Below are 14,016 nucleotides of genomic sequence, written 5' to 3'. Positions count from 1 at the left end.
GTCCCATCTAACAAAAAAAGAGACTGTACAAAAATAAGATAACCATTAATAATTGACTTCATATGTGGCTAAACCCTGCCTCTCAAAAAGTAACTTCATCAGAAGAGAAAACATTACATAAAACAAGAGACTATATACCGCAACGCAGCAATTTTGAAAACACCTTCGAGAATTTTGTTTCAGAGCAAACCAGCCAAATGAACTATGGAGTATCAACAGACGTTAAGACAATGAACAGAATCGCTGATCTGCTACCAAGAGAGTATCAAGCAGAAGTATGGTTGCTGTATTATACATGAATTAGCAAACCAACTATTAAAAAAAGTAGGTTTTGGTACCTATTTTTAATTATGGAAAATCTGAAAAGGGCAAAAAAAGTGACAAATTCAAGAGGCCTAAAATACTTAATGTTTCACGTAGGATTAGTCTTGTCTGAGATGACATGGAGAAGCCTAGAGAAAGCTTTAGGCAAACTAACTCATACATGCAGAGAAACGAACCACACAAGTTCAATCCAAAAGCTTTATTGGATCAATATACAAATAACTGGTTATAAAGGTACCTAATGGTGTTAAAAAATTGAATTATACCAAGGAGCCAGTTTTTCATAACTACTGTTCCTTTTTGCCAGAATTTAAATTATGTAAGCTTATCAAAATGACTGTTTGATTTTGTCCATAAGAATACAATAGCAGAAAAAAAGGCCCCAAATCAGAACAGATCACTTAAATGAAAAAAAGTTGGAAATTTTCTTTAAAGTTCAGGGTGCCATGTATTTCATGTCATTCAAAACTTTTTTTACCCCAAAATATTATACACTTGTATGATGCTAAACTATTTAAATTTAAAAACCTCACACCAGGTATATGCAAATAGCTAATAAACTATTTGTAAAAGACACTTACCTGGTTATTCTGGTCTGCGAGGTATCGTACCACAATAGGCAGTAAGTATTTGGAAAAAGCGTATGGGATTGAAGGTCTGTTTTCTTGACAGAACATAGCAATATGAGGCACCTGTTCCATCAATTCTGCCCGTACTGTTGGCTCTGTCAGGGTCAAAATAGAACCAGACAAGGCACAATAAATGTTTACAAGCATACTGCCAGAATAAGCTTTTTACAGTCCTGTACATACAAACTATGTTCTCAAGTGTTCATGTCAAGCTTCATTTTGAGAAGCACCATCTTTTTGCAAAATCAGGTACAACTACACTCTGTACTAGTATACTAAAAAACTACTGAACTACTAAAAAGAACAGATCATAGCACACAAAGTAATCAAATGCCTATGGGCTCCATTTCTTTGGCTATAGACTTACTTTTCCTACAGAAAAACATACCAAAATCCTCTGTAAAGTTTATGAATTGTTGACAAAGTTTCAGAATACAAAATGAAATCCCAGATAAATCAATACTGAACAAGTTTGCTGTTCATGACAATAAACAAAAAACAGTCTTCCCATCTGCTGTTTCTCTTCCCAAAACACTAACAGGAACACACAGGACAAAAGCCTTTTTATTTAAACTTCAGATGTTCTGAAACATGCGCGGGTTGAACTCCATAGGCAATACACGCATTATGAAGTTTGTAGTGAAGAAGTCACATCCTGCAGACTACTCAAACCATGTGCAAGTTTTAGCAGACTTGAATTAACGAAAATGAACAGATAACGAAAGGCTAAATTCTAGTTTGGTAAACACTATGTTTGTAGCACTAAACATGACAGTTGACCAAAATAAGCACTTGTAAATAGGACAAACATACTAGTTAATGACATCATTAATTCTGAAAGCTAAATTCTACATATCATATTATGCAAAGAAAGGAAATACTACTACTTGCAGTTTTTCTAAAAAACGTAGTCAGAGAATAAAAGCTTCTAATTTCAGTCTAACTTTCTATTGGGAGCTTGCAGCACCTCCTACTATTAAGGTTGCCTCATACTTCCTATCATAGTAACTCATCATTCGCTTCCTTATAAGAATTTGCCAGAGCAGTCCTTAGAACACAAGATAGCATAAGCTGCAATGCTTCATTAGGATGGTATTCTTGGGGGGGGGGGAAGAATGGGTGTCATCAACCAAAGTAGGCCAGCTGTTTTCAAGACTAAAGTTGGCAAAACCATCTATTTTCTTCCTACATTGAATTCTGGTCATCTTATCTGACAAGGCCTAGCTTCTTCGCTTCTGGAAGAGGGGCCTGAAGTGTGCCAGAGAAAGGAGTCCTTTTACATCTCAGCATGTCTTTTCCATCTGTGTGAAAACCTGACCAAAGGTGGCTGAGCTAAGAGGCCTTGAAAACACCATCCATTTGCACCTGCCCAGTAGCTGACAGAGAGCACAGCAACTATGAATTTTAGAGTCCTTTCTTGCTGAGCAGGCTAGAGAAAGCCATCATCACTGCAAACAGACTGTATGCAGCCCCTCTCCCAAGACCAACTCTTTTGAAAAGCCTGCAGATGGATAACAGCAGAATGAAGAACCACCAGGCTGGGTGAGGAAGGATGGAGGGCTGAGAGGTGAGTGACAAGGAGATAAAACTAGCAACTAAAGGGAAGGGAGACTGAAACTTGCTGGACAAGAAACTGGAACCAGGGCCCAATGCCAGCACTGGAGGGACTCGCTCCCACCTTTCCCATCAGGCTGCTATTTCAAAACACGCCCAGGACACGATCTAAGGGTACAAGAGGCTTGTGTAACAACACTTATCACTAAGGTCTCGTTCTCACTTCTTAGGACCCCTGCCTCATTCCTTGCAGCAGACAGAAAGTGACTGACATGGGGAAGGCAGAGGGAAGGGGGAGAGAGGAAGAGAAATTTGTCTGAGGGTGCATGTTTGGCAGCAGTGCTTCTTAAATTGTTTCCAAATTTGCTTCAGGCAGTTCCCACCCTCCCAAACCCAAAACTTGCTGCTGGCCTTTCCATTACGCCAATGTAACAATGTAACAGACTACAAACCATATCAAAGAGCTGATCTGGCTGATGCAGCTTTTGCCTCACCACAGCCGCATGATTAAACAGCAAGGACTGGCACTTAGATTAGTCTCCCTGTGCAATCACACTTTTCCCTCAAGTAGCAGAACTATCTGATGATGGCAGCAAGCAAGTGATGGTAAGAGGGCGCAGGAACTGCTTACTGTGATACTGCCATCAAAACAGAGTGAAAGAAGTAGAATGCTGAGAAACCTGATTCGTTCCTTTGCCTAGTGTGAAGCTGTGCAAAATGCTCAAGCCAAACTCTTCACAGAGGAATTGCACACTACTCATTTGATTGCAGTCTGAACTCTGTGTCTTCACTGCTGAAGAAATACCACCACTGCAATCAAAGGTAACAAGAGCTCTGTATTAAGCATATCACAAGCTATGTATAAAGCTTCGGACACTAGGCACTCAAAATGGGCAGACTGTTTTGATTTTGATACCTCTACAGCTTGCCCACCCAGTGGTAAAGTAATGGCAACACTCCTTTCCCCCAAATTGACTAGGTTTGCTGTGAAATTGAATCAATAAGTTTCTTTATGAAGCACTCCAGTAAGACAGCAATGAGTACCAAAAACATAAGATCCTTTTTGCTTCAGAACAGGGTTCATCTATTATGCAGCACTTAAGAGTGGCTACACCACCTGACAATACTGAACAGCTGCTCACATAAAGTCAGCCCCCTTCTTCCTGAGCTAGTAAGCAAGCTCTGGCTTTGCAAGGATCACAGACAGATGAGATGATGCAATTATAGATTTGAAAAATTCATACTCAAAAATGAATTAGAACTGTAAAGTCACCTTAGTTCTTACATTCCCTAACTTTTAAGTACATGGCTCTCTGATCTTAGTAAGGTCAATTCAAACCAACAAACAAACCAGCACTGTGTATGTAACTGGCTCTGTAACGCAACACCGTAATTCACTATCAAAAAGGCATTTGTGCTGTTCTGGGGAATTACTGAACCTGAACTTTAAGCTTACCAATTTAGATAAGAGCTCAATTCTTCCAAATGCTGAAGTGTATACTGAACAGAGCCTAATCTTGCAGTCTTGATGGGGTTACAGTAGAGCTTTTTTCTTTTTTTGCATTATGTTTCCTAAAGACCCAAGCAACAATGCCAAAAAATTGCACTAAAGATACAGCACTTTCTCATTCCCTTCATCCATTCCTCAGCTTTGTCTTTAGCTTAGATAGGTGGCGGCTCCAAATACAGATTCCAGCAGGCTTCAATACTTGACAGTCTCGGCCATTTCAGTTTAAACTTTTCTGTTGTTTATAATGGAATTTATGGTTTGGTCATCACAGTGAAAAAAGCATAGCAGTATCAGTTAAAATTATCACACACAGCTTCTTAAAGCATAAGCTCGTCCAGCTGGGGAACACATCTGCATTATATATTTTTTGCACTGTACAATACGGTCAGGACCAGGCTTTCACACAGTATAAACAAGATCCGGGTGGAGAATTTTGCTTCACATCAAATCTGAAAGTTTCTATTTTAGGCACTCTGGAAAGTCACTGTGTACAATTAGGTTCTCCATGTCATTTGCTTGGAACAGTATTTTTCCGTTTGGCAGAGGAAATATTTTTAAATGCTACTCTCTTCAAACTATCTCCTGAAGGTACAAGCCTTAAAGTAGCAGGCTACTAGAAAAAAGAGCTGCAACTTGTCAAAACAAAAAAAATTTCAAAAGAAATACTAATACAAAAAATTAGATCTCAGAAGCGAACTCGTACTTGTTTTTCTCATTCATTAGCATTTTATTTCATTCTGCCAGGGCTTGTGTATTCTCTAGATACAGAATTATATACTGAATTGAGTTTTAGAAATCAAGCAAAACTAAAAGACAGAAGAAAGTGAAAATAGACTTCCATTACTTCTGTTTGTGAAATAACTTTGAAAAGAAGTTGCCAGAATAAAAATGATACAGTTCTACCTCTCTCCATTTCCAGACCACATGAAAAGCAATATATTCCAACCAACATCTCCAGAACCTGGGCAAACTTTGATCTGCACACACCAACCTTCAGTTTTAGCTATTTCACAAATCACCATTTAAATCAACATCCCAAACTGACCCCAAAATCATAGAAGTAATTAAATGTTCCTTCCCTACCCATGAAAAAAACATTTAAATTTCCCCTAGAATTTGACACCCTCTCTCATGTAAGCAAAGCGCCAACATACTCATCTAGCTACTCCTAGCACACACACTTAGCTTTCCTATGTAAATGCATAATGTTTATTTCACCCCTGCTGAGACTTCAGTTCACTCTGTATTCCACTTCAGCTATGAGGAAGTAAAGTACCACAGTTAGCTGTATACTGGAAATTAAAAGGGGATTATTGCAGAGCTGCACAGTGTAATACCAACTAATTGCTCCAGAACAGTTATTTGTAAATGAAGTAATTATTCCAGAGCCAGCTAACAACTAGATTTATATCACAATAGCTTATTCTGCAACAACGTACAGTATTTAGAAGAAATTCTGCAAAGCTTTCATCATCCCAAAACGACCATTCTGGAATACAAGCAGCAGTCAATTTTCCCTATATTTGTGAGGGGCTGTAAGGTTTTTGTGTTGTAAAAGTGTATATAAAGAACAATTACTGGTGATGCTAATGCTGCTTTAACTGATGATTTTGATAAATGTTTTAAGTATATCTTAATATTAGTAATGTTACTATCTGTTCTTATTAAGCGTTGTGAGTAAGAAGTAAAGGTGGAAGTGCACAGCTTTGCATTTACACTTTCATTCTTTTAAATAAAACATCTTGGTGAAAGGCAAATGGAAATATCAATTTATACGTGCTAGAAAGAAACAAGCAGCACAGAAAACACCTTCATGCCCTTTCCACTGTATAGATCCCCATTTCTGTATTCAGCCTGAGTATAAGGTCCACAACATGCTAAGATGCCAATCTGCCAACGGCATGGCAATAGTACTGGATTTGTATACATGTTTATTCTCAAACTGAATGTCAGAAGCATGATCAAAGACAAAGTTTAAATAAATTCTACAGTTTATCAACTCAAACTTTATCTATCCCCTTCTTTCCCAACTATAGCTTTCCCTTCCCCTCTTTTTTTCCTTCTAGTGTTATCCGTATTTTCCCTTTTGATTTCTCTCATTTCCCATTTCATCTGTCCCTACAATTTTCCTACCTTTTTTTGAAGGCAAAAGAAAATCTGGACAAGTGAAAATACACTGTAACCAGAACCCACCCCTTTTAGCTTATGAGTCCATCAGAAAGACTGATGTGTCTGATGTGTGTGCTGCTTCAGTAGTCAGGTTCTTTTCTCTTACTAACCAGAAATGGACTTCATTACTGACTGGCAGAGCGAGGAGTGAAGTACAGACTAATGAGAGAGGGTAAAGTCAGTGTTAGTCATCCATCAGATGCGTGGAGAGACAAAAGAGGATCACATCAAGCAAAGGGGAAAAAAAAAAAATCTTAGTGTAGCAGGAGATGGGAGAAGAGGTATAGAAAATCCAGAAACATGAAGGTGAAGGAAGGGAGAAAAAACAGGCGGAGCTATTGACAGCTGGGAAAGGCACATATTAGCACTCCCATTAATATTGCTTACATACGAAGATTTTGTTAAATGAAATGCTGTAATATGTGCTATTCAACAGCTATTGTTGGCATCTCTCACTATACCAACAGCAGTAATTGAAATGGTCTTACTAACATAGATTAAGCACACTATTAAGTAATTAAGGTTGTGAGGCCATCCACATTAAGCCTGATTATACAGCTTCAAAACTTAATGATCAATTAGTCTAATAATTGTTTTTTAAAATCAAGTTTGTTTTGCAAACTGCATTCACAACTGATTCTATGCAGTAAAGAGACTACTTTTCATTCAGGAGAAAAAAAAAAAAATCTAGTTGGTTATAATCAAGCAAGTAAGTACCAGTCCTCCAGGAGGTCACTTTCTTTTTCCCCATCATTTCTTTAGAAAGATACCTATATGCATCTATTTCACAGTATACTACATACATTTTAGAAATGAAGATACAGACCCTCCCTCTAAAAGAGCCCTCCAAAAATAAAATTTAAAGCTTCTAGCACCCAGTTTTGCAAGCACACTGAGCAAAACACCAATAATGCAATAATTCTGGCTGAGGCTAACTTTCAAAGTCAGTTAATCGTACTTGTGTGCACAGCGATGAAGTCTTGTATCAGATAAGCCATTCACAAGCTGGTACCAAAAAAAAAAGTTTGGCTAATACTAATTTACTCAAGTGAAAAAGACAGACATAATGGCCTTGTTCAAGCTCACATAAGTCTGAGGCTAGTCTACATTTGAGAATGAAGAAGGCCCAGCTGTTTTAACACAAAGATAAGCACTCGATCACTAACAAGGATTTATGGGGGATAAATTAACATTTTCCAAGCACTGAGCTCCTAAGCCAAGCTGCTTCTTGGCTTCTACAGGTTCAAAGACACCATAAAAACATCTAAGTGGGAAGTCATAACCAACATCCCTAAAGAAACAGAGAAATTACAAAGTGATTAAAGAACAACACAAGGTAGCACCTTTCTTACCAGACCTGTAACTATTCTACAGAACTCACTACCAAAGACAATAGGGAAGTCCAGAGTTCAGAAGGTCTGAAAAACACCCAAATCCCACAGCAAAAAGTCACAGACTTAGCAGTAACACCCAACTACAGCAATGAAGACAAACACTGAAGAAAACAGGCCTTCCAAGCAACTGAGATTCAGAGAAAAAGTTTCTTTGGCAAGTAAGGGGGTTGGAGGCAGTAGATTATTCCCCAACTGCCACTGATGGGCTTCCTCCACTGGAACAGCTATTCTGTGCTGCCATTTACATACAGCAGAACATGATACCAGGGCACAGCAATTCCTGTGTTCCATCAGCACGGGTAGCAGCTCATTTCCAACATCACTGGAAATGGATATTCTTTCCCAGTGGTGATCTTAAGGCTACAAAACCACATATAACCTAGAACTAATTCATTAGAAAGAGTCCAAACTGCCTTGTCAGGAGAAGACACACTTTATATTACCTATATGTGCAGTTACACAGTGGTAGTCAGAACTCTCTCTTTCACTACAACTCGCTGTCTGTCTACCCACAACCCACACACTGGCTGTTGACAGAGACGTTAAAACATCACTTAGCATTCTTTAGCAATACTTAATTCTTCCCCCCCAAAGAAACTTCCATAAATTAGTGATATTAATAAGACATTACACAAAGAGTCCAAATGAGTTCCCACCAAAAGATCTTTCTTTGAGAATTTTTTGTCAAGTTTTCTAAAAATAGTTTTAGAGCTGATATTTGCCTTTGCCATGATGCCTCAAAAAATTTATGTCATGGCTAGCCAGTTGGTATGTCAAGATCTGTGTCAATCATACCAAACCATAGTCTCATGTTTTTTTGTGCCTTCCATCGTACAATCATATATTTTGACCCAGATCTTTTTCTAGTAAAGATTAATTTATTTCACATTAATGCAGTGTTTAGCATAATACAGATGACATTTAGCTTCTTAAAGTATAATCACAGTACATGAAGAATAAAAAGTTATTGTTTTGAAAGTGTCTTGCTCTCAAACACAGAACTGGCTGTCTCATTGTAGCCCCATCTTATTTAAAAAAAAAAAAAAAAAAGGAAAAAAATCCCACCCACCCCCCCCCCCCCAAGCCCCAAACAAGCTAACAAAAAAACCCCTAAACAAGTTTCTTTTTCAAGCAAAGACCGTATCTGAAAAACATCAGCCCACCTACAGGACTTCTGAAGTTGCAAGGTATTAACAGGACAGAGGACTGCTTAGGCAACTTTAGGACGGTTGGTATTTCTAGTTCACTGCTGTACCCAAAATTTTAGATAACGGTAGCAGTAGCACAAAGAGAGCATGGATATTGTGTACCCCAGGAACATTCTTCAGTTCAAACCTCATTATACCAACTACTGCCAAAGAAGAAAAGTACCTCGCTTTCTGTGACTTGATTTGACAAGAAAGAGAAATACCTCCAAATGTTAAAAAACAGGCATAAGACTAATGAGCATCACCTACTAGAAACAAGAAAACTTGTACATAGTTTAGTGTGACTTCCCAACAGTTTGGTTTTATTTTTATTTATGCATTTAAACATGAAGGCTTGACTCCAGGATGGCTCTGAACCATACAGATATATGGCTCTAACCAAGCAAATCAAAACGCACAGATACTTTAATAATGCTTTCTTATTCCAAATTCAGTTGGGTTTTTTTGTTTTATAGAACAAGTTGGAAAAATATCATAAATGGAAAAAAGCTTCAGATAAGAGAAAAATGAAAAACAAGTCTAGTAACAGTAACCTTAACAAAAAAAACCCCAAAACACCAAACCCAAACCAAAAAATGGACAAAAACCACTGTGCTGCAGTTTGAGTAACAGTCAAGCACATATATTAAGAAGATACAAAGCAGATCTAGTTCCCTAATGGATTTTCACATGGTTTAAGACACAAGGATATTCTAATAACCTGTCTTACAGAAACAGGCTAAGTCCAATACTGCAACTGCTCGAGGCACAAAAATCACAATTAAGTTTGCAGAAATTTAATTTGTGGGGCAGCTGCAGAATCCAGTGCTACTAGTTTGGCAGATCTGAGACAACTTCTACAACACAGGAAAAGCCTGAAATGCTGCTTTTACTGACGCTGAGAAAATATCAACCCTGACTAAAAACATACACCACCCTTGTTAAAGGAAACAAATTGATTTGAGCTGAACTCTTGGCTTCCATTACATTTCTACCTAAACAAACTTCAATTGGACACACCTCGTTGGTCACCAATGAAAAGCCTAAGGCTACAAAGCTGCTGCACAAGGCCATTTTCCCCTGGACATATCTGTCATATTTTCCAAACTTGAAATGAGAGCATCAGAAACTTTCTGAAGCTAAAACTGTTAACATGATCACACAAACAAGCACTGTATATACAGATTTCAGAAGCAGAGCTTTGCTAGGAAAGCACTCTGGAAACAGGAGCATACCACTATTCTCAATTAAAGACACATTTAATCTTAAATGAATAGTGAATTTTTTTTCTTCTTAAAGAAACCTTGGAGAGGTACTCATTACAACTAGGTAATGCTTACAACAGGCTATTTTTCCTGGCTAAACAAGGACATACCCTCAGAAAAATAAAAATGTGCATTTTAAATGAAGACAGTAATGACAGAATAACAGAAATTAGCAGAATACCTTTTTACCCTTGGAAAGCATTATGTTCTGTAATTCCGGAAGAAGGAAGTAAAACTAACAGACATTAAACAGAAGAAACATTTTCTTCTCATACAGAATTTAATACAAGTTTCTCTCCATAGCACTCCTACAATGACAAAAGAACGAACTTCAGATCTTCTGTGATGTTTTGCTGCTAAAGCCTTCCTCCTTCTTTCTGGTGCTTCAACTGTATCAGCTATGTTGAAATCAAGCCCTTAATTCTTTCTAGAGCATCTTCAACCTGTAATTTCGTTGCAGGTCTGTCCACACCATTTTTCCCTTCGTCCACTCTCCCACCACTTTTTAAGCACTCCTTTTCTTTCACCTTTGTTTTTCATTATTCTCCTGCTTTTGCCTTTTATTCCAAACACCCAGTAGTCTCAATGTATTCACAAGCAAAAGCCCCTCTATATCTACAGAGCCTTCCTACTTAGTACTTACATCTGCACCTTGCTTACCAATTCCTGCTGCCTCTCTTATCTTTGCAACTGGTTGCTGACAAGGGACCAAGGCAACAACTTCAGCATTTAAATTCTGTCAAAACTAATGTGAGTTTTGCACAGATGTTTTGCAAGATAAGAATCAAGGCAGGAAATTAATCTTTATCCTCAAACCTAAAATAATCATGTAGATCTGCTGAGTAGCTGAAGTACATAATAAAAGTTATTAAAAAAAAGGTACTGACGGAAAGTGGTAATCCTACATTTTGAAAGGGCTTAATTCTGTTGAGGAAAATAGTAAGGAAAAAATCGTCTTTGGGGGGATGATTTAGCGAAATGAAATTTTACAGAATTTTATTGCATTTGCAGAAGCCTAGTTTGAATATTGAAGACAAGAAAGAACATATTGTGGTCCTGTGCTGAACACAGGTTCAGCAATTCTGACTTTCCCTCATTAACCCAGTAAAATGTTTAATGCTACCTACCTGAATCATCAGCTAATCTGCTGATTCTCTCCAACACAGCAATACAATCTCTCTCATCATCACTGACTTCCTTCAAAGTGTCCAGCAAACTTCGAGCCACCATTTGCCTAGTTCACAAGAAAGATTAAAAAATAGCATTATTTGTGTCCAGAAATACAGCCAAATCAAAAAGTTGTGCAACCATACAATTTTCTTAAACCAAACAGTAAAATTTGACATAGATTCACTTCTGACTCAATAAATTTAGTTAGTCCTGCTTTGGGAATTTTTAATTCTGATACCTGGCATAATCCTAAAGAACTGTTAACTTTAAATGTAACATTAAAAGTATCCCTTTGGTTTACAAGGAAAAGGAAAACCAGCCACAAAGATAAAAAATAGTAATCATCTGCCAAGTGGGCAAACAGGAGCTGAATGTTAGGAAGTCAGCATCAGCCTTCCATCCTCACCTCTGAATTCCCTGACTTGTTCCATACAAAGCAAGACAACACCACTATTGTCAGAACAGTTTTAAACAGAATTACAAACTTACTTCACAAACAGAAGCATGAACACTCAAGCTGAAGATTTCCATGCTGACAGTGACATTTAGAAGCTAAACTTCATTCAAATGCTATATAGAGCAATGGGTATATACTGTGAAAATAAAGTGTACTAGCCCATGTGTGCCTGGGACATACATTAAGCAAAGTAGAAAATGAAATATTAAGAAAATATGAAACAAGTCAGAATCAAGTCAGTTACCACTTCTAACGCATGAGACATTTTTCTAAGGATTAGCTTGTCAGTGACAAGATATAGTCAAATTTGGGTTTTTGTCCTCTAAAGTTCTGTTGCAGCCTATGTTACAAAGTCATACCCATCAGCTATCTAGAGAGCCCTAAACATTAAGTTTTTAAACAATGCAGCTGGCAATGTGTGGCAATCAACCTTTCTCCTCCACAACAGCCTGCAAAGGCATAACTTTTTTTTTTTCCCCACCCTTTTGGACAAGGTGGGTTGATCATCAATTCAGAGAGCTAGCAGGAATATCCCAACAGTGGAATGGGCCAAGGAACAGTGTCCAACATGCTGCTGGCTCTTGTACTGTCCCGCAGCAATTTATCAAAATGCTGAAGCAGCAAGGGTCAAGTGCTAGGTATTTCCAGAACTGACTGACAGAAAAACTGTTAGGATGTAGCCTAGATATAAGCACTGTTGACAAGCAGCAGTGCTGTAGACAAGAGCAGAAGCATAGCTAAACTTGATCATGTTCACTACAAACAGTGGATGTGAACGATGGTCACAAACTGGTAAGCAGCAGATGGTTACGTTCCTAGTGTATGGGGGAAGCTTGAGAACTTTACAATTCCATGCAATTGGAGAAATGCAGTAGGTTTTCATGAATTTCGAAAGCTAAGCAGACATTTCCATTTTCTCAAACTGAAGATCAGTAATTTAAATGTTTTACATTGGCCACTTGCAAAACTATCTTAAACTAAACTGTTTTGACATACAGATGAACAAAATCCTCTGAAAAACAAACTACAAAAAACTGTTTGCTTTTAACAAATTTCCTCTCCCTCACTCTTTTCAACTTGGTAAAAGTGCAACATCTCTCAGCAGAGGTCTTGGTATGCGGTTGGAAGTTCAGCTATCAAAATCCTAATGAAGGGAAACAGACTACGTGACACACTAACCTAGAAGCAGAGTTGACTTGGTCTTTTAAAGGGCTGGACACCTCTGAAAAGAGAAGAGGAACAGATGAAGTATATTTCATAAACCAGCCTGCCTGGATGCATGTCTCCTACATACTAAACGTAATCTTGGAAAGCGAGAGACAAGTCAACTGACCCACTAAGTTGGTCTCAGCAAGTAAGGCACCACAATAAACAGCGCTACATCCCATCTGGCTCCTGGGGACTAGGGAATGGCCCCCTACCATGCTGAGCGTTTTGAGAAGACTCTCATCTCCTCATAGAGCTTTGTTAGCAGTATCCTTAACTGTGGTGGCTGGACCCCACAGTAAGTCTTTGCTAGTTCCTGTGAGCTGGACTGATGGCTATACAGACATAGCCACCCCGCAAGCTGAAGGCCACAAACCTTCTGCTCAAGAGGAGGAGATGAAAACACAAATCCTAACCCGAAGTAAATATGACTTATTTATTAAATCCACTCAAAGCTGAGAAGGGACATTCCAACTTCTTCCCTGGACTAAAGGTAGAAGATGGCCCTTACCTGCATCCAGGTGGTATTTCTCTCTTTGGATTGTAAAGGAATAATGGATCTAGTTTTACATTTAGCAGATTCTGGTAAAAAGCATTACAACAAAGGGCAACAGGGCAAGCTAAGCTCACTTTAGAAAACCTAACTGGGTACGCAGCCAGTAATGACTGGGTAATTTCTTAACTCCATCCATCCAGTGTTCTGGGAGATCATGTCCACTCGTGCCCTCCAAACATTACGGGCTCTGCCACTGTCCCCAACAATCTGCCAAAATTATTCTTGTGCCTCCAAGGCACAAACATAGGACACAGAGCTAAACCTACCTCGCATCTGCCACAGGCTGACAGCTAGCATGTAGGCAACTAACGCAGAATGACTTGAGCCCTGCGAGCTCGCACCTTAACATGCTCCGCTTACTGAAGAGTAGAGAGTAAGCAAGCGTTCCTGGTGCCGCACTGTCTAGCAGTCTGATCTTCCTTCTCATGCAAGCATTGGCGGTCAAGCTACAAGCAGCCTACAACAGAGGACTGCAATGAACTATCAATGCATAGCAGTGTAACATAAGGCAAGCAGTAGCCTGCCCAGCAACTTGCCAGGTGAGTACCAGGTGAGCATTTGTGAAATTTTAACAGAGCTCTGAAGGATGACCTGT

General features: G+C 38.6%; 1 protein-coding gene across 1 annotated transcript in view; it reads right to left on the bottom strand.

Moving 5' to 3' along the window:
• Positions 1-14,016, bottom strand: part of PPP4R1 (protein phosphatase 4 regulatory subunit 1) — a 66,484-nt gene that overhangs the window by 31,229 nt on the left and 21,239 nt on the right. The window contains exons 3-4 of the mRNA XM_075705442.1: positions 11,160-11,266; positions 906-1,048 (exon numbers count right to left, since the gene is read on the bottom strand). Of these exons, the coding sequence (XP_075561557.1) occupies positions 906-1,048; positions 11,160-11,266 (250 nt within the window). The remainder of the gene's footprint in view (positions 1-905; positions 1,049-11,159; positions 11,267-14,016) is intronic.

This window comes from Pelecanus crispus, chromosome 2 (genome assembly GCF_030463565.1).
Source record: "Pelecanus crispus isolate bPelCri1 chromosome 2, bPelCri1.pri, whole genome shotgun sequence".
NCBI lineage: Eukaryota > Metazoa > Chordata > Aves > Pelecaniformes > Pelecanidae > Pelecanus > Pelecanus crispus.
This window is presented reverse-complemented; position numbering and strand designations above follow the sequence as displayed.